This window comes from Nerophis lumbriciformis, linkage group LG02 (assembly GCF_033978685.3).
Source record: "Nerophis lumbriciformis linkage group LG02, RoL_Nlum_v2.1, whole genome shotgun sequence".
Lineage (NCBI taxonomy): Eukaryota > Metazoa > Chordata > Actinopteri > Syngnathiformes > Syngnathidae > Nerophis > Nerophis lumbriciformis.
Window position 1 is genome coordinate 52907501 of NC_084549.2, and position 26466 is coordinate 52933966.

The 26466-nt window shown below is 39.5% G+C and overlaps 1 protein-coding gene across 1 annotated transcript in view; it reads right to left on the reverse strand.

Annotated features, from left to right (window-relative positions):
* Positions 1-279: 279 nt before the first annotated feature.
* The window catches only part of fam98a (family with sequence similarity 98 member A), a 35381-nt gene continuing 9194 nt past the window's right edge, over positions 280-26466 (reverse strand). The window contains exons 3-8 of the mRNA XM_061964537.2: positions 24440-24574; positions 20518-20699; positions 11867-11947; positions 11680-11796; positions 3928-4095; positions 280-1254 (exon numbers count right to left, since the gene is read on the reverse strand). Coding sequence (XP_061820521.2) covers positions 652-1254; positions 3928-4095; positions 11680-11796; positions 11867-11947; positions 20518-20699; positions 24440-24574 — 1286 coding nt within the window. The 3' untranslated portion in view covers positions 280-651. The remainder of the gene's footprint in view (positions 1255-3927; positions 4096-11679; positions 11797-11866; positions 11948-20517; positions 20700-24439; positions 24575-26466) is intronic.

The window sequence follows — 26466 nt, forward strand, 5'->3', positions numbered from 1 at the left end:
TTATTTTCATACAATTATTTCTTATCCAACAGAGCTTCTGCTAATTTGCTTGTATGTTTTGATTATTAAATGACAAAGTTTTCATCCACGCACAAAGCTGTGGAGACTGGACTTTTCGACTCTCGTCATAGCAGACTTCATCGTTTCATGCTCGCAGACTAGATAGGACCACTCCAGTCTGAGGGAACGGTGTAGGATCTAAGTATTTAACCTATAAAGTGGCTGACAATCTAGAATAGATAAGTGTGCAATTTGTCAGTTTCTGTGGTAGAATCCAGGTAAAGACTGGCATGCTTTTATTTTGAAGAATACTTTGCACTGAACAGGAAGTCAGTGAGTGCAGGTTTTAACATTGCGTAATTAGACCGTAGTTATGTTGCTGCTTAATGATTATATTACAACAAATGTCAACATAAACTGACCTTTTTAATAGAAATCACCTCTTTGGCACTTACTTTTTATGTCGACAAAAGCGGTCCACCATGAGTGTCGACATCGACTTAAGGGGCACTTTTTAGTAATAATAAGAAAATGGTGGCTATGTCAAAATAAACGGGGTCAACTTAAGTGGGTTCCACTGTAAAAATATTAAGCGTGATCATGCTTGATAAGGCCTAGAAAGGATGTGTGCACAAAGTCCTGCCCAAATCTTCAACTGGTGTAGTGGCGGCTTTGATTGAAGCCAGCTTGGTTGTAGTGCTGTCCGCCATGTTGGAAAAACTGTTCAAATTGTCCTCCTTGGTTCAAATTCAGGCCTCCTCTCCCCCCTCGTCCGCCTCGTCCCCCTCGTCCACGGCCACCTCTACCCCCGCCTCGCTCCTGATGCCAGCCTCCATTCTGGTGCTGATTGTCATGGTAACCTGCGTGGTGGCTGGACTCCTGGGGGGCTCCTTGGTAGTTTCCTCTATAAGCACCTCTTGTTCCGCCTCCCCCATGATGGACCCCTGAATCTTGATACTGGCCCTGGTTGTAACCGCCTCGTCCTCCTCCTGCACCCTCCCCCCAACCTCCTTGCACCCTCCCGCCTCTGCCGCCTCCTCCCCTGCCCCCCCTTTCGGTGCCACTCCTATCAGGGCCCCCTCGCCCTTGAGAGTACTGATCATAACCTCCTCTGCTACCGCCGTGCCCGCCAGCACCATAGTGTCCACTACCTTGGGGGGCATCCTGACGCTTTTGCCAAGACGGCATCTCTGGAGGGGGGGCCTCAATCTCACAGGGACGGCCTCCCCTGTCTGGCACTCGACCCATTAGAACCTGTTGGGAAACAAAAGAAGGAAAATTATTCAGAAAAGGCCTTATGTAGAAACTACAAAAGGACGAGAAGGTAGACCTCCGCCAGGCACGACCTCCCAATAGTAAAAAAGTCCTGAATCCAGACAGTGATCTGGATCAGCCCCAAAATGTAAGCACTTGTTTTTTTTAATCCCATTTCTAACATTTCCTGAAAGTGTAATCAAGATCCACCTATTACTTTTTGAGCTACAGTATATATGGCGGAATGAAAGAAACGGAGTGGACTTTCTTGTTATTCACCTAATCACTGTCTCTGTGGGTGGAGGCGGGACAACTAGAATAAACACACAGGAGTTGAGCCTTGCAAAATAAGCGCAATTTAACATTGTAGAAACGATGTCGATCCGACCTCCCAATCGCAAAAAAAAAGTCCTGAATCCAGAAAGAAATTTGATCAGCCACAAAATGTAAGCATTTGTTCCTTAAGATTGTTGTCCTATGGCATTGTGTTGTGCATTACAAACTTAAGCGTGTTTCATGCTGACGTAGAAGCTACCTTATCTCTTGCTCTAGTTAGCTTTTACAGCAAATTCAGAAGCACTGTTACGATAGAAAAAGAGTTCCTCAGTGTTCGCTCTTACAATAACAATGTTGCTACAGCTTGGTTATTAAGTTATGGGACGTAAATTAAGTAATGTTGACGGTTTTTGAATTCATTTTTAAAGTGATTTAAAAGGTAGAATTGATTGCTCCCATTAGCTACATTGCTAGCCATCGAGAATGAGCCAATTTTTTAGTTAGAACGCAAAGAAAACCGAAACCCTTTTGTCTTCTTGTCTCTAATGATGATTGTGAATAATAGGCAACATTTTTTTTAAAGTGCAGTTCCCCTTTAACTACGTAACTAAATATGACTCGTTCTGGATAAATGGTGTGTGAATACTGGAATACTGTGAAAGCTGAACTGTCATCAAAAACTGTGAGCAAAATATAAACTCAAATGCCGTACCCTTCCTTCTGCCCAAATGTGCAGCTAGGATAGGCTCCAGCACCCCATGACCCACGAGGGACAGGCGGTAGAAATAGATGGATGGATGCTGATAAACTTAGACATCTTTAATGAAGGAACTAAAGAACAGCATTGTATGTGGGAGATATGTGACATGGTAACCTTGATGTATATGGTGACCTCACATAGCCAACATGACCATAGTTACAGCTGAAGACAATATATACTAACGAGGGTGATTCCACTCAAACGACTGTCGTTGGCTGGCAGAGGTCTCTCTCTGTTGAATCATAACAAGCGTCGTTTTGCGTCCCAAAAGAGTGAAACCATTCTAGATTAAAAGGTACCGCTCACCTAAGAGGTTAATATACTTGGCGACTAACACCATGCCCTCAAACTCCATCTGCCCTGTCTAGTCTGTGAGCATGAAATTATATATTGCCTGCTTAGATAAAACATCAATTCAATCCCCTGAGAATACAATGACTTGATGAATGAGAACATTTAAAGTTTACATCCACATTTTAGAGGAATATCTAATAATGGGTCAATGGCATGACATGCATATTTGTGTGTCCAATGATTTAGTTTTTAGATGATGTAACTAGTTTACTTAACTTCCCAGTTTTTTGGTTTGAATAAGGTTTCACTACATTGGAATAATATATATTATTTTAATGTTTTGGCATTTAGAACCCCCAGAATGGCATGTGGCATACCTGTCCGTACAAATAAACATACCTAGTATTATGATGTTTTTGTCAAATGTTGGAGTGGCTCAACCAAAAACACCAGACTTTTATTACAAAGTTAAAAGATAATACCTGTAAACAGGATGTTGCATCATCCATTCTATAAGACCCCAGCTGTTCGCTTTCAAGTAAAAGGGTTATTTGAAGTCACATGCACGTTGGTACGTGTCATGTGGTACAACCAGTATTAAACTATGAAACTGTTATTTTATCATTAACATCTTTATTCTTTGTAAAATGGATATGTATAAACGTGTTAGCTAGAGCTAAAGCTACATTTATTACAGGTGTCCAAACAGAAGCCTGTTTAATTAAAAAATAAGTTGCAAAGGTCAGGTGGCACAACGGAAAGGAATGTTACAAAATAGAATATATAATGTTATTTAAAAGTCTTAGATTACATGTTGCAAATGTTTATTATTTGTGTGTTAATTATGTTCTCTTCATAATTTTATTGTCTATATTTTCTAGATGCCACGTAAATAAGAACAAATCAGCACACACGGTTTTTAGAAGGTTAATTGTCACTAGCAGTAATACATCTCAATTATGTAAATTCAGTCTGTTTTTACAAAAAGCCGAGATCCAGTAAAAAGAAGTGGGCAGACTTTTGAAATGGATGGATGGATGGAATCAGAGGGACAAGCGGTAGAAAATGGATGGATGGATGGATGGAACGTAACAAAATGTTTTCCATGTTTGTTCTAAGTTCGATCATGTTTCTTCTTTGAAGATTGCCTCAAAGTACTGTTTTAATTAAACATGATTTTATTTGTATTCTGGACCAGGACTTGATAAGTTATTCCACATAACTCGGGTCCATTTATTGGCTTGGGCATGCTATTTCCTTTTCCTTTTACTACAATAGGTTTTTAAACCAAAGTATATATGCACATTTTAATACAAATAATGTACAGACTATGTTCCTCTTACCTTATTAATGGAACAAGCGGTCTTCTCCCGTGACTTGCCGCTGCTTGTACGTAGGATTTTTGACATGTCTTGTCGAGCAGCAAGAAGGTGGGCAACAGAGACTTTGCTGTTGCTGCCAAGGGCAGAACGAAGGGGCTGATAAACTTTGGCCAACTTTGCAGCGTGTGCCTGTGGTAGGAAAAACAATCAGGTATTTACCATAGTGACCCAAATATGGGACAGTATTTTTTATCAGGGTATCCGGATCAGATATCGATATGGGCTCTCAGTCTAATATCATAAAAAAAACAAGTATGTGTGATATAATCTCTGATACAAGCAGTCCTGCAGCGTGTTTATTTATGCAAAACTGGACAGACAGTTATCTAAAAGTCCTTCAATAAGCACACAAGGTTGGTCTTTTCTTGTATTTTAGTCAAGTCAATTATAAAAGGTAAACATGGTAGGCTATAGACCAGTAGAAACTTGCAGCTACACAACAGCTAAGCACACATTAGCACACAAATAGGCATACGATACATAAGTAGTGATGTCCCGATTAACATTTTAGCCCTCGGATCCGATTCGATCAGATTTGGAATCCCAAGCAGATACTCGATTATAAATTACAGAACTAAAAAATTAATTTTAGCAACAAAGTAAATAAAATAAACAACAACACATTTTTATAAAACATATATTATTGAAGTTAGAAAATGCTAGTATTGTTGTAAACCAGATGTAATAAATATGTTGTATTGAATGCTACATTCAGTTTTTTTTTTAAACTAATTTAAGTGGATAGTGCACAATAACTAACCAAAAGCACTACTAGTGCCCATTTGATTCATTTGGGTTTTGCCCTCAAAGCTTTCCTGAGACGAAGCAAAAGAAAAGCAGAGAGACAACACTTCTGACATGTGTTTTTCTTCCAGTTTGTAAATTTTTGCCTTTTCTTACTTTGGAAAATAAAAAATTTGGACAAGATTAAATCTGGTAAAGTAAAGTAAAAATCTCACATTTCAAAGTTTTTTTTTTCCAATAACCATTCGGAAAGGATCTCAGTTTTAAGATCACAACCAGGTTCATTTTGGGTACAGTAATGGAAGAAAACACAAAATGTAAAACTACTTATCTTTTGTGTTTAATGATTTTTAAAATAAAAGATTAAAATACTGCTTGCAGGTGTTCCTTAAATAAATAATATTCTGAAATCAAAAATATAGATAGAAATATAGAAACATTTAACGATTGTGATATTTGATACACTGTGTGCATTAAAGATAATAAAACCAATCCAATGTAGGTCAATATACTGTAGTATAAGCTACATTAGCTTTGTGTTATAAGTGAAAAAGTAAGTGTGTGTAATATCTAATAAAAAAGCAACAAGCTGCAGGCCAAAAATGACCGCTTTGGACACCCTTGGTTTGCAGGGTTTCTTTTAAGTACAACAGTCCTCGTCCTCGCCAGTTTTGGGTCCTAAATGGCTGTCAAAGTGTACCAACGGAATACCTACTCAGACTTCTTCTGTCGAGGTGATATGCATAATTTATGATCTGCAATAAACTTACAGGAAGCAAGGAAGCAGCAGACCACTCGATGAAAACATAGGGACACACGGAAGTGATCATTGCGTCGATAAATAATTTTGCCTATCGTTCACAATCATTATAAAAAAGACAAGACGGATGGGATTTTTTTTAATGCATTCTAAATATGAAATGAACATAAATGGAAGTCTGCTTACAGCAGAGCCAATGGGAGGTCCTGTTCTCCATTTCGCACATAAAATGTAAATCTCGTGATTTGAATATTAACCAAGTATTAGTGATATTGTTATTATAAGCGCTAACGCAGATGAACTATGTATTGCGACACCGTGATCACTACCATGTGTCCCTATGTTTACATCGAGTGGTCTGCTGCTTCCTCACTTCCTTGCTCCCTAAGTTTATTGTAGATCATAAATCATGCATCTCACCTGGACAGAAGCAGTCTGAGTAGGTATTCCGACAAATTGGTACACTTTGACAGCCATTTAGGACCCAAAAATGAGCAGAACGACACAAAAAGACACTTGGTCCCCCTGCCCTCCCACCCCGTTTCTTTGTGAGGATTATGAGTCATTCTTCACCTTAATGGGAATATATGAACATCCTAGCAGTCGGCTTCCTAATGACAGCAGACATTGCACAGTAAGTGATGTTTTATTATGTTTGTTGGCTCTCATGAAGTCTGCAGTGAGTAACAATCAGTGATGAAGAAAAGCAAAAAAAGCAAACTTGATGCGTTTTTTAAATGAATGCGCCGCATATGTTAAAAATGATCAAAATACGTAAATATTAAATGTTATTATAAATGTACCCATTACTACATAACCCATATACTTGTATCATGTATATAAAACCTCAATGAAGGTGTTTGGATGTTTTTTTTAAGGACTTTGTCGACATAATTGCACGGCTCCCATAGGCACCATTGTAAGCAGGCTTTTGATCGCATTTATTTAATATTTAGAATGCAAAAAAATTACATCAATCAATAAATCAAAGTTTATTTATATAGCCCTTAATCACACGTATCTCAAAGGGCTGCACAAGCCACAACAACATCCTTGGCTCAGATAATAATAACATCCATCGTCATGTATTTCATAATGATTGTGAACGATAGGCACAATTCGAAATAATGTGCAGTTTCCCTTTAATGTCTCGTTTTACAGTTAGCATCTAAGCTAGCAAGATGGCGCCTGTCATCCGTGAGTTTTTCAAAGTGCAGTTATCAATCACAGTAGTTGGATGATTTTGATTTAAAACGGTAATACTGACAGTCGGGAGTTTTACCGCGGTTATCATTAATACCGTTTATTGTTACTTCCCTATTTCTAATACACTTCTGTCATGAAGACTCTGTATGTGTAAGTAATATAGATGTCCGATAATATCGGTCGATAAATGCTTTAAAATGTAATATCAGAAATTATCGGTATCGGTTTCAAAAAGTAAAATTAATGACTTTTAAAACGCCGCTGTACATAGCGGGTAAAACACGGACGTAGGGAGCAGTACAGAGCAGTTGCGTCTTCCAGTCAGCAGCCCCTCCCCTCTCTCTTCTCTCACACACAACACAGGAGTTGACGACTGCAGCATGAGAGGTTTACTGGCGACGCTTGATGACCTCATCAATCCGCCGCGAGCGCAGCATAACAACAACAAGAGTGTGTTGTTGCCGGTGCTATAGCTGTGGCTAACAAGCGAGCTTGCTCGGTGACTGACTAACGACACCATGTCTATGGTTTGGGATTATTTTAAAATGTGTCTGACGGATAAAAAACTGGCAATTTGCAGTCACTGCAAAAAGTTGGTTATGCGAGGAGGAACCAAGACGTCTTCCTTTAATACAAGCAATTTGATCTCCCACCTCTTCAAGAATCATAAGGAGATACACGATGAATACAAGCAAACACTGAAAGCAGCTTGCAGTGAACGGAGGTACCCTGTCTCAACGCAGCATTTCAGAAGCTCTGGCTGACTGCTAGGCCACTTCAAGCACTCACCACTAGCTTGCAGCACATTTGTGTTACTCATACAAATACGTTAGAGCAGGGCAGATTGAGCCCAGTTTATAATTTCCTGTTATACAGTATGCCAGGCAGTCTACTAAAGGAGAACTATGTTATTGTTTACTTTATTACTCTAGTATACTCTGGACTGAAGCTGTGTGCCTTCATTGTTTTTGTAGCTGTTTTGAGACGTGTTTAAAAAAAATAAAAAAATACTGCACTTTGTGAAAGTCAAAGTATAGTATTTCCCATAGTTGTAGAGGGTATTAGGATTATCTCAGGGAGAGCATTTCCCAAATTCCATGCTACTGTTTTGAGGCATGTTAAAAAAAAATAATGCACTCTTTTCCATAACTTGAGTTGAAGTTGTTATCTTATTTTGGAAAACCTTGTTACTTTGTTTAATGCAGTGGTTCTCAAACTTTTTTTGTCATCCCCCACTTTGGACAAGGGGGAGTTTTCAAGCCCCACCTGCCCCCATCGCCCCAACAGAACGCTAATGCCAAGCTTAACATTTTCAAATTTATTGAACATCAAGTAACATCAAGTTGTATACATTCAAACTCAATAACATAACATAACATCAAGTTCAATAATAAATAAAATAACTGTGCAGCTGTGGTATAACTTGCATCAAGTTCAATGATAAATAAATTAACTAAGCATGACTGACACCAGGTCTATTGCAGCGGGGAGAATGAGCTGCTCAGCAATTGTGTGAGGTGTCATGTACTGTTTTGTCATGTCCGAGCCACCGTAGCATGTGTTCAGTGTGTGACGTCACGGGAGGGAGGGAGAGTTTGGACTCTCGAAGTTGTTAATAAACGGGAGCGATCCGAGGCATTGAGTTGAAACGTGTTGTCTGATTATTATTAAATTAAGACACCTAAATAAGCACATAGGTGAAACCGAGGACATAACATGTGTTTTTTTGCATTGTGCAATTCTGTATGCAACTCTATATGAAGCCATTTGAGCGTTACTGTTTACTGATGTAGCTTTTACCATGCGCTTCTCCTGTTGACGGTACTCTGTCAGTTTTCTTTGAAAGAAATCAAGTGGCTTATTGACGTGATTGGGGTGTGTGGTCTCGAGGTGTCTCTTTAATTTGTTGGGTCTCATGCTGTCTGCTGCTAGCGCTTTTAGACACAGAACACACAGGGGTCTCTCCTCTGCCTCCACCACCACTGCGGTGAATCCAAGAGCAAGATACCCTTCATCATATTTTCTTTTCGGTTGGCTTTATGGTTGATTAGGCCCGTCAGATTTTTGTTTTTCTGCAGGCGCTGGCTCTGGCTCTGGTTCGACGACCTTTGAGGTGCCAGTCACAAATGTATCCATTTTGTGTAATTGTGGTCCACACATTAGCCTGCTACCCATCCGCGCGAAAGTTTGATCCGCTTAGCCCCGCCCCCATTAGTTATTGTTGCTATGTCTGTCAAACTTTCGCTCCTACCGAAAAATTTAAAGCCTACAGGAAAAATAAGTAATTTACATTTATTTATATAGCGGATTCCACAGACATAATCACAAAGTGATTTACAGTGTGTATAGAAAATGAAAGCATAGTAAAAAAAAAATATCTAAGAATATAATTAAAAAAAAAAAAAATTAAAGTGAAATGTCCTCCCGTTCCTCGCGCCCCACCTGTCATGTCTCTATTCCCCACCAGTGGGGCGCGCCCCACACTTTGAGAAACGCTGGTTTAATGCATCCAGCGGGGCATCACAACAAAATTAGGCATAATAATGTGTTAATTCCACAACTGTATATATCGGTATCGGTTGATATCGGAATCGGTAATTAAGAGTTGGACAATATCGGAATATCGGATATCGGCAAAAAAGCCATTATCGGAAATCTCTAGTAAGTAATATGCGGCAATAATTATTTGATACTTGTTTATATTAACAAATGTGCTGTTTTTGTCTGCAATATTGTTCAGTGAAGCTTGTGTGCTTAGCTGTTGTGTAGCTGGCAGCGCCTCGTAACCTAAAGTCTACCATGTTTAACGTTTGTAAATGAAAAAAAAAAGAAAACACCAACATTGTGTGTTTATTGGAGGGCATTTAGATGTTACTGGCTTTCCAGCGTTGCACCAGGAAAAACGCAGCAGGAAATTATAACGGACATTTTGCATGCAAGCCAATATGATCCCATTTTTTTTGCTGATATCACACTGATTAACATTGGATCAGGACACAGCTAACCATTACATGCCTACAAGACATGCTTTTATACCGTGATGGCAGTGAGATGAAAAAAATGTGGTTAATGGAAGGCAATAAAACATTTTTGGCCAAGAACGAGTGTTAGTCGCTGTAGAAAAAAATATTTTGTTGCTAATCTTTGACATATCCAAGATTGTAATCGCTGTTAGCAAGAAATGTCACTGCAAAGCGTGAAAAAAATAAATGATGCTTATTTTGAACACTAAGTTTTAATAATACCCCTGAAGTCCTCTACCAACCTCACCCTCATGGAGGCGTGCCTCACACTTTCAAAAGCGCGGGTCTGGATTAGGGATGTCCCGATCCGATATTTGGATCGGATCAGCCGCCAATATTTGCAAAGAAATGCGTATCGGCAAGGCATGGGAAAATGCCGATCCAGATAAAAAAAAACTCCGCTCCGTGTTTTCCAATGCACCTATTTAAATAGTACATTCCACTTTTCTGCTGCTCCCTATAATTTCCGTTTCCAGCACACCTTCAACACATCCACAGGTCTGTGGATTCTAACGCAGTTGCTTTTAGCTGCTGGCATTACACGACAGGCTCTTCTCACTCTTTTCTGTGTCTGTGCTTCTCACAGACAGCAAGCGCACCTTCTTACACACGTCACATACTGTCACGTCATATGTCACATACTGTCACGTCATACGTCACACACGTATAAGCCCTCCCCGAGCAGAGAGGTAGCAGCATGGCTAACGTTAGCTGTGATGCTAGCGCAGCCGTGTGACCAACGTTCTCTCTAAGGTGCGCGCTTGTGCAATTGTGCACTGTTTAAACGTCCACTGCGCATAGCAATTATATGCCATGCACAAAATCAAATAAAAAAAATAAGCGCATAACAATTTTCGACACACCGACACGACAGAGAAAACAGTTTTCGTCATCATTGTTCAAATATTATAATGTCTGTCGAGACGCTTATCTCCGTTCGGTGCCACACGTCCACACCATCAAAATGCTGAGACAAAAATTTCCAGATCAACACCGTATGAAAAAATTAGTGATTTTTTAGTTGTGATTTCCTTCTCTGCATGAAAGTTTAAAAGTAGCATATATTAATGCAGTATGAAGAAGAATGTTTTAATGTAGACATGCAAGCCTTAAAAGAAAATGTTGAAAATCAAGACTACATTTCCTGCAAATGGATGCATTTCTACCCTATATTTTAACTTTAGATTTATTCTCATATCAAACTCTTTTGGCTGTCTTTTTGACACTTACATCCGGCGCCCCCCTCCACACCCTGGATTATAAATAATGTAAATGATTCAATGTGATTATCTTGTGTGATGACTGTATTATGATGATAGTATATATCTGATAGTATATATCTGTATCATGAATCAATTTAAGTGGACCGCGACTTAAACAAGTTGAAAAACTTATTCGGGTGTTACCATTTAGTGGTCAATTGTACGGAATATGTACTTCACTGTGCAACCTACTAATAAAAGACTCAATCAATCAATCAAAACACACAGAATCATCATACTCCTGTGATTATATGCATCAAGTGTTCATTCAAGGCTAAGGCAAAATATCGAGATATATATCGTGTATCGCAATATGGCCTTAAAATATCGCAATATTAAAAAAAGGCCATATCGCCCAGCCCTTGTTTCAATGATGCCATTTCTGTTTGTCATGTATAATTTTGTCTATTTTGTGTTTATCCTTGAATAAACAGGTCAGTTTCTTGTTACCAACCATTGTGTATTATTCAAACTCACCTAATTCAGCTGGCTAGTTGTTATCAAGAGTACTAAAACCCTTTTCAACATGATTCTGACAACTAAGTATGCTAAATAACTTTAAACTTTAATACATGCTCGGATAGGCCATTATCGGTCAGTATCGGTATCGGTCAGTATAGGATCGGAAGTGCAAAAACAATATCGGTATCGGATCGGAAGTGCAAAAACCTGGATCGGGACATCCCTAGTCTGGATGTCCAAATGAGAGGCCACATACCTTTGCTCTTTCTGACCAACCGAAAGACTGCACCGTCACATCTAGACGTTTCAGCAACATCTTCCTCCGCACTTCATATTCATTCACAAGTGCTTGGTTGACGGCTCCTATTTTTTCCTGGGAAGGGAACAGCCAACACAAAAATTATTTCAGTTGAGTGTATTTCAACTGTACTATCATGTCTTACCATGTGCACAGGTCCAAAGGCCTTCTTCAGCAAAGGCTCTCCGATATGATGTGGTGGTACGCGACATGAGGCTTCTTTCAGCTAACATGTAATAAATGCACAGTGTGAGAAAACACAATTAACATTTATTTGAACGGTTCTTTTTCCATAATAGAATAATACAACATGCCATTTTATGAACAAGAATTAGGTGCATGTTTTAAAAGGTATTATGGATTATTTTCAAAATCTCACATGGTCAAATCAATATGTAGCATTTTTCTTTTTGTTTCTTGCATTGAAAAAAGTGAGCACAGTCAAGCAAGTAAAATTCATTGTGTGTTAAACATACTTGGCCAATAAATCAGATTCTGATATACTGTACAGTGGTACCTTAACTTACGAGCATAATGAATTCCAGGACTAAGATCGGAACTCAGAACACTTATCTCAACGCGGCCCCGCTCATTGAAATTAATTTAATCTATTCTTGATCCTCCCAAAACAACACAATTTTTCCATGTAAAATGCCTTTTCAAAATAAAAAACTAACTTTCAGATAATAGTGTTTGAAAATCAATACAACAGGGTGTATTACAAACAACTACATTGTTTTATGCAATGATGTAGTAATATTTTACAGCATTTGCCTTGGGGAGCGGACTAATGCGCATCTCTTTTGCTGATACTTTGTCCAACGTTGCCAAGTATGAGTATTATCCCCTTATTATCAGGGTTTCTTCAGGTATCAGCAGATCTAATTTATTGCTTTTTAATGCCACTTAAAAATGTGTTATGCCCATGTCCTACCGCATATGGTTATTATATATAGTTGAAACTTACAATTGCCTGCATACACGCGATTGCAAGCATTTGACAATAATAATCTTGAATAGTTGAAAATTTTACAATAAGTGTCGTATATTAGAATTGCCTCCCAAGACCGTTTCATCGGAGAATGTATTTTTATTTATTTAATTTGTCTGTAGTGGTAGCAGCAGCTTACAGTTGTGGTAGTGACAGCAGAAGTGGCTTTGTTGGTCATGTGAAATACATTTTGTACCATTAATTGCTGCCTCCCTTTTAATTGCCAACTCGTGCTCGAATGCAGCTGAGATAGGCTCCAGCACCCCCCGCAACCCCGAAAGAGACAAGCGGTAGAAAATGGATGGATGGATAATTAGCTAATAGCATGTGTGATATTCGTAAGATACCCATTGAGCAAAGTTTGGAGACTTTTTGCACATGCTGCAGAACGCCTCTCTGGGTTCACGATCGACGGGCTTGACCAATTTTTGAGAAGCTAGCCAGCCAGCCACTTTTGCAGTTTGTTATTTTCCCGACATGTATTCATGTTCAAGCTTTCGTCTCAGCATGAGTACATCCACAGTAGGGATGTAAATCTCTTTGTGATGAACGATTCGAATCGCGTAGCGATACATGGGTTACGATTAGATTAAAAAATTATTCATTTATAAAACAGAACGATTAGTGAATGAACGATTCGATACAGTGTATAAACTATTCATTAAGATTCCAAAAGGTGTATAAATAATGTAATTCTATAATTAGCAATTTTGCTGCAAAAATGCATTCTCTGAAAATATGCTTTATAATAGCCACAACCTGGAGGATATGTTTCTATCAGAATACATTAAAAAATAAAAAATAAAAAAAAATTAAAAAGGTTTTATGGAATAACAAATGAACATCATACTAGGAATGCAAATGATGCATGTGTTTGAAAATGGATGATTGATTTAAAGATTTTAGAAAGAGACATATCACAGAATGATATTTGGAAAAATGCCAAAAAGGTGCATTGAAAAGTAAGTTGAGTCAATTTACCATCTTGAACAGATTGCATTTTACACCCTCAGTTTTTTTTTAAAGTGGGTACATTAGATCGCAAGCTATGTATAAAGTGTCAGGCAGCTGAAGAAACTCTTACACATTTACTGTGGGAATGTCAGAAAATAAAAGTTGTGGTCGGTTGTGAGAATTGTCTTGGTTGTCTATGCTAGGCCACCGTAGGTCATGTGAAGCGTGTCTTGAGAGTTGCTAATGTTAGTCAAGTTAGCTCAGGTGTATTGATGTGGAGAATGGCATAAAAGGAGAGGTGTATGAAACAAGCCCAGCTTCCTCATTAACATGACCTGGTGTCAAGAGTTAAGGACTACACGTCTATAGTGTATACTTGCCAACCTTGAGACCTCCGATTTCGGGAGGTGGGGGGAAGGGGGGGCGTGGTCGGGATGGGACGGGGCGTGGTTGGGGGCGTGGTTAAAAGGGGAGGAGTATATTTACAGCTAGAATTCACCAAGTCAAGTATTTCATATATATATATATATATATATATATATATAGATATATATCAATCAATCAATCAATCTTTATTTATATAGCCCTAAATCACAAGTGTCTCAAAGGGCTGCACAAGCCACAACGACATCCTCGGTACAAAGCCCACATACGGGCAAGGAAAAACTCACCCCAGTGGGACGTCGATGTGAATGACTATGAGAAACCTTGGAGAGGACCGCATATGTGGGTAACCCCCCCCCTCTAGGGGAGACCGAAAGCAATGGATGTCGAGTGGGTCTGACATAATATTGTATATATATATATATATCTATATATATACACATATATATATATATATATATATATATATATATATACACATATATATATATATATATATATATATATATATATATATATATATATATATATATACACATCTATATCTATATATATATATATATATATATATATATATATATATATCTATCTATAAAAAATAAATACTTGAATTTCAGTGTTCATTTATTTACACATATACACACACATAACACTCTTCTACTCATTGTTGAGTTAAGGGTTGAATTGTCCATCCTTGTTCTATTCGCTGTCACTATTTTCCGAACCATGCTGAACACCCTCTCTGATGATGCATTGCTGTGTGGCACGCACAAAAGTGCTTTCATCAAATGCACTAGATGGCAGTATTGTCCTGTTTAAGAGTGTCACAACATTGCTGTTTACGGCAGACGAACTGCTTTACGGTATACAAAAACGTGACTGCTGTTGTTGTGTGTTGTTGCCTCGCTGGGAGGACGTTAATGAAACTACCTAACAATAAACCCACATAAGAAACCAAGAACTCGCCCTCCATCATTCTACAGTAATAACGTGATTGGGCAGGTATGCTGTTTATATTGTGGGTTAGCGGACTCAGGTCCTCATGGACCTGAGTCCGCCTGAATTTCGGGATATTTTCAGGAGAAAATTTGTCCCGGGAGGTTTTCGGGAGAGGCGCTGAATTTCGTGAGTCTCCCGGAAAATCTGGGAGGGTTGGCAAGTATGCTATAGTGACAAAAGAATGAAAAAGCTGTTTGATTTTGCAATCCAGCAGCTGTCCATCTGCTTTTAACGCTTCCGGACCTTATAGCATACCTCTTGTATCCAGCTTGAAAGCCAGAAGTAGCAATATGTACGATGACCGCAACGTTACTCAATTCATTTTCTTTCATCCTTTGATGGATTGACGTACTGATTATTGTTCCAGTCATACAATTGTATTACAGTTTTTAATGCATCACATTTAATGCTTTTTAATACCATTCAAGGCCTTAAATTTCACAAAATCCATTTCATGACATTTAATGCTTTTTAATGCGCTGCGGAAACTCTTGTTATAAAATACTTGTTTTCATAGTTACTGCGTGTTTCTCTCAAGGCATCTGGCAACACTGATGTTTTTGAGGGACGGAAAGAAGAAAACAACACAACAAGCAAGGTGCTTGTTTGTGAGCCAAAGCTAATAACATAACACAGAAATTGAAACAGCTTCTTCAGCTTTTCAATATTTTTTTCGGATAAATGTTTGTCGTTTGGACGCATGTTGATGCATTGGACACTGGCAGCAGCTTGTGTGATGTGGACTAACAATGCTGCAGCGGGGCTGACTCACTGGGGACGCTGCTCACTGGTTGGACATGTTTTCTTTCTCTGATTTGGTCTTACGGGGGTCATATTATGATTTACTTCTATGTTTAAAACACTTCCTTTTGGTCTACATAAAATGTAATGGTGTTTTTTTAATCAAAATTGTGCAAAGATTATGTTCAACAGACCATTTTCATGTCCGTTTCTCACTGTCTCTTCATGATGTGCCATTTTATGGGTGGTCTTTTTGCATCCTGAAATGATTCACAGCGCTTCACTTTTTCCACATTTTGTTATGTTGCAGCCTTATTCCAAAATGGAATGTATTCATTTTTGTCCCCAAAAATCTACACACAATACCCAATAATGACAATGTGAAATGGTTTTTTGAATGGTTTTTTTTGCAAATGTATCAACAATTTAAAAAATCACAAGTGTGTAAGTATTCACAGCCTTTACTCAATACTTTGTTGATGCACCTTAGGCAGCAAATAGAGCCTCAAGTCTTTTTGAATACGACGCTACAAGCTTGGCATACCTATCTTTGGGCAGTTTCACCCATTCCTCTTTGCAGTTTTTTTTGATTGATTGATTGAAACTTTTATTAGTAGATTGCACAGTTCAGTACATATTCCGTACAATTGACCACTAAATGGTATCACCCGAATAAGTTTTTCAACTTGTTTAAGTCGGGGTCCACGTAAATCAATTCATGGTAGATCCTCTCAAGCTCTATCAGAATGAATGGGAAGTGTTGGTTTTCATCTATAATGTCTCTGTATATTACTACTTTCATCTTAGTCTAGTCAGGGAGGTGACTAAGAATCCGATGGTCATTCTGTCAGAGCTGCAGCATTCCCCTGTGAAGAGAGGAGAACAACCATCTCTGCAACAAATCAGTAATCAGGCCTGTATGGTATAGTGGCCAGACGGAAGCTATTCCTTCGTAAAAGTTTGCCAAAATGCACCTGAAAGACTCTCAAGACCATGAGAAACAAAATTCTCTGGTCTGATGAGACAAAGTTTGAACTTGTTGGAGTGAATGCCAGGCATCATGTTTAGAGGAAACCAGGCTCATCATTAAAATAAATGATAAATAAATGGGTTGTACTTGTACAGCGCTTTTCTACCTTCAAGGTACTCAAAGCGCTTTGACACTACTTCCACATTTACCCATTCACACACACATTCACACACTGATGGAGGGAGCTGCCATGCAAGGCGCTAACCAGTACCCATCAGGAGCAAGGGTGAAGTGTCTTGCTCAGGACACAACGGACATGACGAGGTTGGTACTAGGTGGGGATTGAACCAGGGACCCTCGGGTTGCGCACGGCCACTCTTCCACTGCGCCACGCCGTGGAAGAGTGGAAAAATAGAGTGAAAGATAAATACAACAATGTAAAGAAACATCCTGGATGAAAACCAGCGCTTCCCATCCAACCTGATGGAGCTTAAGAGGTGCTGGAAAGAGCAATGAGCAAAACTGCCCAAAGAGGTGTTCCAAGCTTGTGACATCATATTCAAAAATACTTGAGGCTGTAATTGCTGCCAAAAGAGCATCAACAAAATATTGAGCAAATTTCTGTGAATACTTATGTACATATGAATTTTGTTTTGTTTTTTATACTTGATTAGTTTGCTAAAATGTTTAAAACAACATCGTCAGTTTTGTTGTAGTTTTTAGCATTTCCACATCGAGTCTACTGACAGATAAAAGTTTGAAATATATGCTACTTTGTATTAGAAATGGAAACGGGAAGGACGCATGTGCATGTACGAGCCAGTGTGGCCCACAACAAGAGGATAGAGAAAAAAAAGGAACTTACGGACTAAAACAGCGGACTACAATGGCGTACTCGTACAAAGATCTTTGGGTGAAACTTTACCATATATGGAGATACCCGCTGACGTCACATGTTGGAAAAACGTCACAAGTCTGGCAATTTCCAAATGGCTCGTTTGGAGGAAATATGAAGGAAGGCAAGATTATTTTATAAATATCTCCGCAATACCTGTGGTTTGATTTTAAATTTTCGGGACTCATGCAGATTCCAAATACAGAAACACAGGTACCAACCAACTTTGACACCAACTTACACCTTTAAACTTCCTCTACTTTGTACTAACTTAGTTTGTTGAACAGTCTGGGAGTGATAAATTAGGCAGAGGGTCAGTCACTTTCCAGCCACCGCTGGCGTTAGCACAAACTTGCAGTGTGAGGGGGTCCTCCATCAGCTTTGGCTCGTACTGCATTCTTCTTCACTGCAAAACAGGTCTTATCTGGCATCTTTTGAGCAGCCTCGCCCTGCTGCACCAACGCTGTGAATGACGGCCCCTCTTTTTACACTTTTCCAAACACCCACGGCTAGCCCTAAATTGTTCTTCCATGCTGGGTTCCAGCATGGTCACTTTTGGACATGAAGTTTAAATAAAATAATTGGTAAGCTATCTCTCAAATGATAGCCTCTGAAAATTCTACTGCCGGCTAGCATTTATCTAGACTATCAACAGCTGTTCCACCTGGCCTTGCACTTTCTCTACGTTCTTGCGAAGATATTAAACTCCTTCGGCAAAGTCAGCAACCCTATAAACTAGAGATGTCCGATACCGATATATACAGTCGTGGAATTAATACATTATGATGCCTAATTTTGTTGTGATGCCCCGCTGGATGCATTAAACAATGTAACAAGGTTTTCCAAAATAAATCAACTCAAGTTATGGAAAAAAATGCCAACATGGCACTGCCATATTTATTATTGAAGTCACAGAGTGCATTTTTTTTTGAACATGCCTCAAAACAGCAGCTTGGAATTTGGGACATGCTCTCCCTGAGAGAGCATGAGGAGGTTGAGGTGGGCGGGGTTGGGGGGGTGGGGTATATTGTATTGTATATTGTAGCGTCCTGGAAGAGTTAGTGCTGCAAGGGGTTCTGGGTATTTGTTCTGTTGTGTTACAGTGCGGATGTTCTCCCAAAATGTGTTTGTCATTCTTGTTTGGTGTGGGTTCACAGTGTGGCGCATATTTGTAACAGTGTTAAAGTTGTTTATACGGCAACCCTCAGTGTGACCTGTATGGCTGTTGACCAAGTATGCCATGTGATTGGGCCGGCACGCAAAGGAAGTGCCTTTAAGGTTTTTTGGCGCTCTGTACTTCTCCCTACGTCCGTGTACCACTCCGTACAGCGGCGTTTTAAAAAGTCATACATTTTACTTTTTTAAACAGATACCGATAATTTCCGATATTACATTTTAAAGCATTTATCGGCCGATAATATCGGCAGCCCCATATTATCGGACATCTCTGCTATAAACGTCTTTTTTTGATAATGGTTGCAATTGTGGACTTATTTCAGAGCACACAAAATGAATAAATTCATAAATAAATGAATGTAGCAATCGTACACCCAGACATGTGTCACGCAACGAAGCATAGTTGCCTCGATCTAAACGTTCGTAAACCGAAAAGAACGTAAATAGAGGCGTTCGTTAACCGATGTTTCACTGCAGAAACATGAGCAAGTAGCAAGTGTGTTGCTAAAAGCTGCTGAGCCTATGTTATTGAAACAAGTAAACAAAACATTCTGTACGCTTGTCACGCAGTTGTATACACACTCTCTGGGTTTATGGAGGCGGATTTGTGCTCACGAGGCGAATACATCGCTTTTCGTGACCACTTGTATTTAATTACTGAATAAATACACGGCGCAAGACACACTCCTCCTTTCACTTATATTACACACATCTCCTTGCTAAATATAACGTCAAGTCGCAAAATTGGCACCATAAAAGCCTTCTGCCGCATCTTCTCTGGCAAAGCAGATGTGTATGAGGTGGGTAGTAAAGCGGATTAACGATGCATCCGCCACACTTCCATTATAATTTGCTAGTGAGTGAGGGCAAACCCGGAAGCGCCAAACAGTCAGTTATTCATTTAGGTGTCGCTACAAATAAATTAATACATGGGAACCACTGACGTGTGTGTGTGGGGAGCACCATATGTCTATGCAGACTGTTAGAATAATTATATATAAGTTATCACACAACTCTTATGCTTAAAGGCCGTTGCTATAGTTATTATCTATTGTGCTCTTTTCTGCTTCGTGCAAGGGCACACAACTTATCTTCCACGGCATATGAGGGGTGGCCTCGCCGCAGATGTTTTCTTTGTTTTAGCCCGCTAACAGCCAAGGACGTACCAGGATCTCAACGAAGATAAGGCGACAGCACGCAGACAAAGCAGAGACAAGGCAATCACAAGGCCCCCAGCACATTCCGTCACGTATTGTGCGTACTGGAGCTGCTTTGCATAATGTGTGACCCCTCCCTTTAGAGGCAGCCTCAGTGATGTTAACTAGGGAACTCCCGAATAAATAGAGCGCGTGGAACTGCCCCTCAGAGCGTAGTGAGAGACTGTAACTGAGTGTGCAGCCCAATACGTTTCTCCTCATGAGCAAAATAGAACTCTGTCTCTGCCTGATTACTTGCTTCTTGTCTCGTTTAATAGATAGTTCGGTGTTTGAACCTGACAATAGCGCTCTGGCAAAAAGGAGCAGCCAAGCTTGGATGATAAAACAAATATCAATTTTCTTTTGTTCCCATCGTCATACTTAAATCTGGAAGTTTTAATCAGATTACGATTTAAAAATTGATTAATTGTGCCGCCCTATTTCAAATAATCATGAAGCAATAATAAGTAAAAAAATTGACCAAACTGACCTTCTTCTCTACGCCACTGAAGAACTGGAACATGGTGATGTTGGCTGGAGGCTTGGACATGCCCAACGTCACGCAAATGCCCTTCAGTTCTTGGAAGGCTGGGCTGTCAGACTCCTCGGCTTTTTTTGGGGGTCTGTTTACCAGGATCATCCTGGAAGCCTCAAGCTCCGACACCAAAAACGCTAAATAAAAAGTTACACTTGGTTATTGTGAATATTAGAAACAGTAATTTAAACCATTATACATCAAAAAGTAACTAAACAAATATGCATCTCCAATAGATGCTGTCTGTTACCATATAAATAAGGTAATATGGGAAGAAAGATACCTGTATTTTTCTCACTAATTCAGTATTATTCATTAAAAAAATACTAGGGGTGCACAATATATATTGAGCAAATATTTATTGGGCCGATATGAGCAATTATGACATCATACCGCTAAATCCAAAAACTGATTAAAAATGTTTTTTTAAACGCTTTAATGATGCAAGATTGTACTGGTGCTTTGTAATAAAACAATATATATCCTAATATAACATAACATAAAAATGTCTATGGTACGATATAATTATTGTTATTATCGTAATTTCAACATCTGGCTTAAATTGTGGCTGTAGCTGTAGCAACATTGCTACTTCGCAATAGCATTTTTATGTAATTAAAAATAACTTTACAGCCAGAGCACGACAGCATTATGGATGTCAACAATGGTACAATGGAAGCTAAACCAACAAAACCCAAAGAAGTACAAAGAAAAGTGAAGAGGAACTACTATGTTTGGCTTTGGTTTGTATTAAAATTATCAGACATCGACAGAACAACAACAACAATCTGTCAACAAGTAGTTAGCGACTTGAAGACGTCTATTCTTTTCTAATCACTTGAAGACGCAAAATGAAGAACAGTACAGCGAGAATGTTAAAATGCAACAAAATACTAACGCTACCTCAAAACCGCAAAGTGATGAAAATAAAAACACACCAAACCAGTCAATGACAAGCAGTATAGCAGACAACTCTAAATTTATATGTACAGTGGACATCACCAAGTACATATTGTCGAAAAGGGCTGGTATGAGAAATATATATTTTTTTCAAATTGGCTTTCTTTTTACTGTATATATAAAGTTAAATTTAAAGTACCACTGATAGTCACACACACAGTAAGTGTGGTGAAATTACCCTCTGCAATTAAACTGTGTTTTATAAATAAAAGGAGAAAAGTTAAGCAACATTGGTATTATTTATAATTTTAGGAATAAATGCTTTATTATGATGCATACCGTCAGTCTACCCCAGGGCAGCTGTGGCTATGAAAGTAGCTTACCACCACCAGGTGTGAATGAATGATGGGTTCTACATGTAAAGCGACTTTGGGTACTTAGAAAAGCGCTATATAAATCCCAGGTATTATTATATCATTACTGGGATATAAATTATATCAGGACATACATTGTTGTCAATATCGCACAGCAACACTAACATGTAGGTGGGTTAGGTGAGCAAATCAAGCGCTTCTTTTCTCCGACCTCATGAGAAGTCTGTCTTTCTCTGAGCTCCTTGTAAACAAACTGGCACAGGGTCGCTACGAGTGTTTCAAAAGCCTACAAAAGGGACCTGCTGCCCCATAACCAGCAGAAAAAAGGTGTGCACTAGGGATGTAACCATCTCAAAATTTCATCTATCACGGTTATTGTGAGCAAAATTATCAGTTATCATAATTGCTTATTGATGAGTGTGTTCAAAAAGTACTTACAAACACACTAAAGTCTTTTAACCAAATTGAATTAGAAACAAGTACTAAAAGAATACACACAGAATACTAATATACTTTCTTTGCAAAAGAAACATTTAATATTGTTCTGGCTTTTTAAGAACCATATTTGTATTTGAGTGTTTTAAAATTTTTATATTCCTATTTAATTTGTAAAAGTTTTAGATTTCTTTATTGATAAAGATTAATAAAATAAAGGCAAGGTTTTCACTTGGCTTCATTTCCGGTTTGTATGACATCATGTGAGTTCACTTCATGGTGTAGAAACCTCAGTCTGCTTAAAGTGTTTTTTTAAAAACATCCATCTGTGTCATATTCTTCTCAGTATAGATCGATCCCTCTTTATTAAAGGCCTACTGAAACCCACTACTACTGACCACGCAGTCTGATGGTTTATACATCAATGATGAAATCTTAACATTGCAACACATGCCAATACGGCCGGGTTAGCGTACTAAAGTGCAATTTTAAATTTTGCGCGAAATATCCTGCTGAAAACATCTCGGAATGAGGACGTCAGCGCGTGACGTCACGGATTGTGGAGGACATTTTGGTACAGCATGGTGGCCAGCTACTCAGTTGTCTGTTTTTTATCGCAAAATTCCACAGTATTCTGGACATCTGTGTTGGTGAATCTTTTGCAATTTGTTCAATAACAATAACAATAACAATGGAGACAGCAAAGAAGAAAGCTGTAGGTGGGAAGCGGTGTATTGCGGCCGACTGCAGCAACACAAACACAGCCGGTGTTTCATTGTTTACATTCCCGGAAGATGACAGTCAAGCTTTACCATTGGCCTGTGGAGAACTGGGACAACAGAGACTCTTACCAGGAGGACTTTGAGTTGGATACGCAGACACGGTACCGTGAGTACGCATGCAGCTGCGGCTTCCAAACATTTGATCGCTTGCCCGTACGTGCGTGCCGCTATGTGCATGTCCCGTACGTAACTTTGGGGACTTTGGGGAAATATATGTGCTGTATGAACTTTGGGGAGGTGAACAGTACTTTGGGCTGTGGGATTGAGTGTGTTGTGCAGGTGTTTGAGTTGTATTGGCGGGTTATATGGACGGGAGGGGGGAGGTGTTTGTTATGCGGGTTTAATTTGTGGCATATTAAATATAAGCCTGGTTGTGTTGTGGCTAATAGAGTATATACATGTCTTGTGTTTATTTACTGTTTTAGTCATTCCCAGCTGAATATCAGGTCCCACCCGCCTCTCACAGAATCTTCCCTATCTGAATCGCTCCCACTGCCCTCTAGTCCTTCACTCTCACTTTCCTCATCCACGAATCTTTCATCCTCGCTCAAATTAATGGGGAAATCGTCGCTTTCTCGGTCCGAATCGCTCTCGCTGCTGGTGGCCATGATTGTAAACAATGTGCAGATGTGAGGAGCTCCACAACCTGTGACGTCACGCTACTCGTCTGCTACTTCCGGTACAGGCAAGGCTTTTTATCAGCGACCAAAAGTTGCGAACTTTATCGTCGATGTTCTCTACTAAATCCTTTCAGCAAAAATTTGGCAATATCGCAAAATGATCAAGTATGACACATAGAATGGACCTGCTATCCCCGTTTAAATAAGAAAATCGCGTAGGCCTTTAAGTCAGCACAGACTGTAGATTCAATGTGCACAATTGAATATCTAGGCTGCTCAGACTTTAATGTATTTTTACAAGTTTGGATTAGGGTATGTCGTTTCTTGATGGGCAAAGACGTTAATTACTCTTGTATTCATGTTAACATTCAAGCTAGCTAACAAACTAGCACGAGTCAGTCTGTGAGTTTATCAAAGTGTGGTTATAGATCAGTTTTTCGATAATTTTATTTCAAAAAGATAATACTAACCGTGGCAAGTTTTACCATAGTTGTTATCACCGTTTATCGTTACATCCCTTGTGTGCACAAACTTTAATTCTAAGTTATTGGTATCAGTTTTAAGAAGCAGGAAGTGATCTGTATTGGCTTGAAAAAAAGATTGTGTATCCTTAAAAAAATACAGGACTTATAAAGCTTGTAAGTTAAGATTTTAAAAAGATGAGGTGCCTTGTTTTCCTCCAAAGTATGAAAGACTTGTGAAGATAAATGTGCCATGTAGCTTGTCTCATAAAAGGCAAAAACACAGGAAAAAACGGTAATCCTACAGAGTAACAGGAGACAGTGGTTCCTGTTGAGAAGCCGTTGGGTGACATCCCCACTGGTGAGGACGGAGTAAGGACAAGCCAGCTCCGACAACAACCCGCTCATCTCCAGCTGGAAGCTCTCTGCCTCACTTGGACCTGCAGCACATAGAAAAGCAAACATCTCATAAGCAGTTCCTTGTCAAATATTAAAAGGAAGATTGTACTTATTTTGGAGGCATCTATAATCCCGATGTGAGACAAGAACACACATTTCTCCCTTTTGTGCCTTCTAGATCATAAAAAACTGACAGCACAAGGCAGCTAAAATGTAGTAAGGTAATTGGGATTCTAGTATTACGTCTATGAAACCCTCTAAAAACATCCAAAAACAGCCAACAATGTTCCATTTACATGCACTGACCTGCATATTAACCAAAGTATAGTGACATTGTTATAGGTGGGTTGCAATCACGTGACCTAGAGAGACATCCGGGCACTTCCGGGTTTCAGGCTAAACCCCATTAGGGCTACTGTTTATTCACCTGAATCAGAGCAGATTTAGGCGTATTTTGAAAGGTTTAGAGGCAAGTATAAAAGCGAACATAAAAAAGTTTTAGTTTGGATGATTTTTACACTCTTAAGAAAAAAATAAGAAAAAATAGATTCAAACCATTAATCATCACCAAGAGGTTACTGCTACCTCACTTCATTTGACACTCACGGTATTTCGAGAAGAAAAGATTGGAGGCACATTATGTCTTTACATCTGAGGGTTCCACAAATAAAGTATTAATGATATCAAGATTCAGTGCTGTTGAGCCTACAAGAGATGTATTCAATTAGTTTATTAATACTATTAAGGATAAATTATAGATGCTAACAAATATCACCAAGGACGCCATAATGCGGTCATCCATGTCAAATAAAGCACTTGGCTTTTCTGCACAACAACTAAGCTTTTAGATTCTGTTATGAAAATCAAGACAGAAAATACAGTGGATTGGACCAACAATCAAAATATTTATCACTAGGATTTAACATGACTTCAGCTTTCACTGGATCGGTTCGCAGCAGAGTGTGAAGCGACTGGGATGGGAATCAGCACCTCCAAGTCCGAGTCCGTGGTTCTCGCTTGGAAAAGGGTGGAGTGCCATCTCCGGGTTGGGGAGGACATCTTGCCCCAAGTGGAGGAGCTCAAGTACCTCGGGGTCTTGTTCACGAGTGAGGGAAGAGTGGATCGTGAGATCGACAGGCGGATCGGTGCGGCGTCTTCAGTAATGTGGACGCTGTATCGATCCGTTGTGGTGAAGAAGGAGCTGAGCCGGAAGGCAAAACTCTCAATTTACCGGTCGATATATGTTCCCATCCTCACCTATGGTCATGAGCTTTGGATTATGACCGAAAGGACAAGATCACGGGTACAAGCAGCCGAAATGTGTTTCCTCTGCCGGGTTGGCGGGGTTCTCCCTTAGAGATGTGGTGAGAAGCTCTGTCATCCGGGAGGAGCTAAAAGTAAAGCCGCTGCACCTCCATATCGAGAGCCAGATGAGGTGGTTCGGGCATCTGGTCAGGATGCCACCCAAACGCCTCCGTAGGGAGATGTTTCGGGCACGTCCGACCGGTAGGAGGCCATGGGGAAGACCCAGGAGGCGTTAGGAAGACTGTCTCCCAGCTGGCCTGGGAACGCCTCGGGATCCACCGGGAGGAGCTTGACGAAGTGGCTGGGGAGAGGGAAGTCCGGGCTTCCCTGCTAAGGCTGCTGCGCCCACGACCCAACCTCGGATAAGCGGAAGAAGATAGATGGATGGATTTAACTAGAGCTGAAATGATTCCTCGAGTAATTTGAGTAATTCGATTACAAAATTAATCAATCAATCAATCAATGTTTATTTATATAGCACTAAATCCCAAGTGTCTCAAAGGGCTGCACAAGCCACAATGACATCCGCGGTACAGAGCCCACATAAGGGCAATTAAAAAACTCACAACCCAGAGGGACGTCGATGTGAATGACTATGAGAAACCTTGGAGAGGACCGCATATGTGGG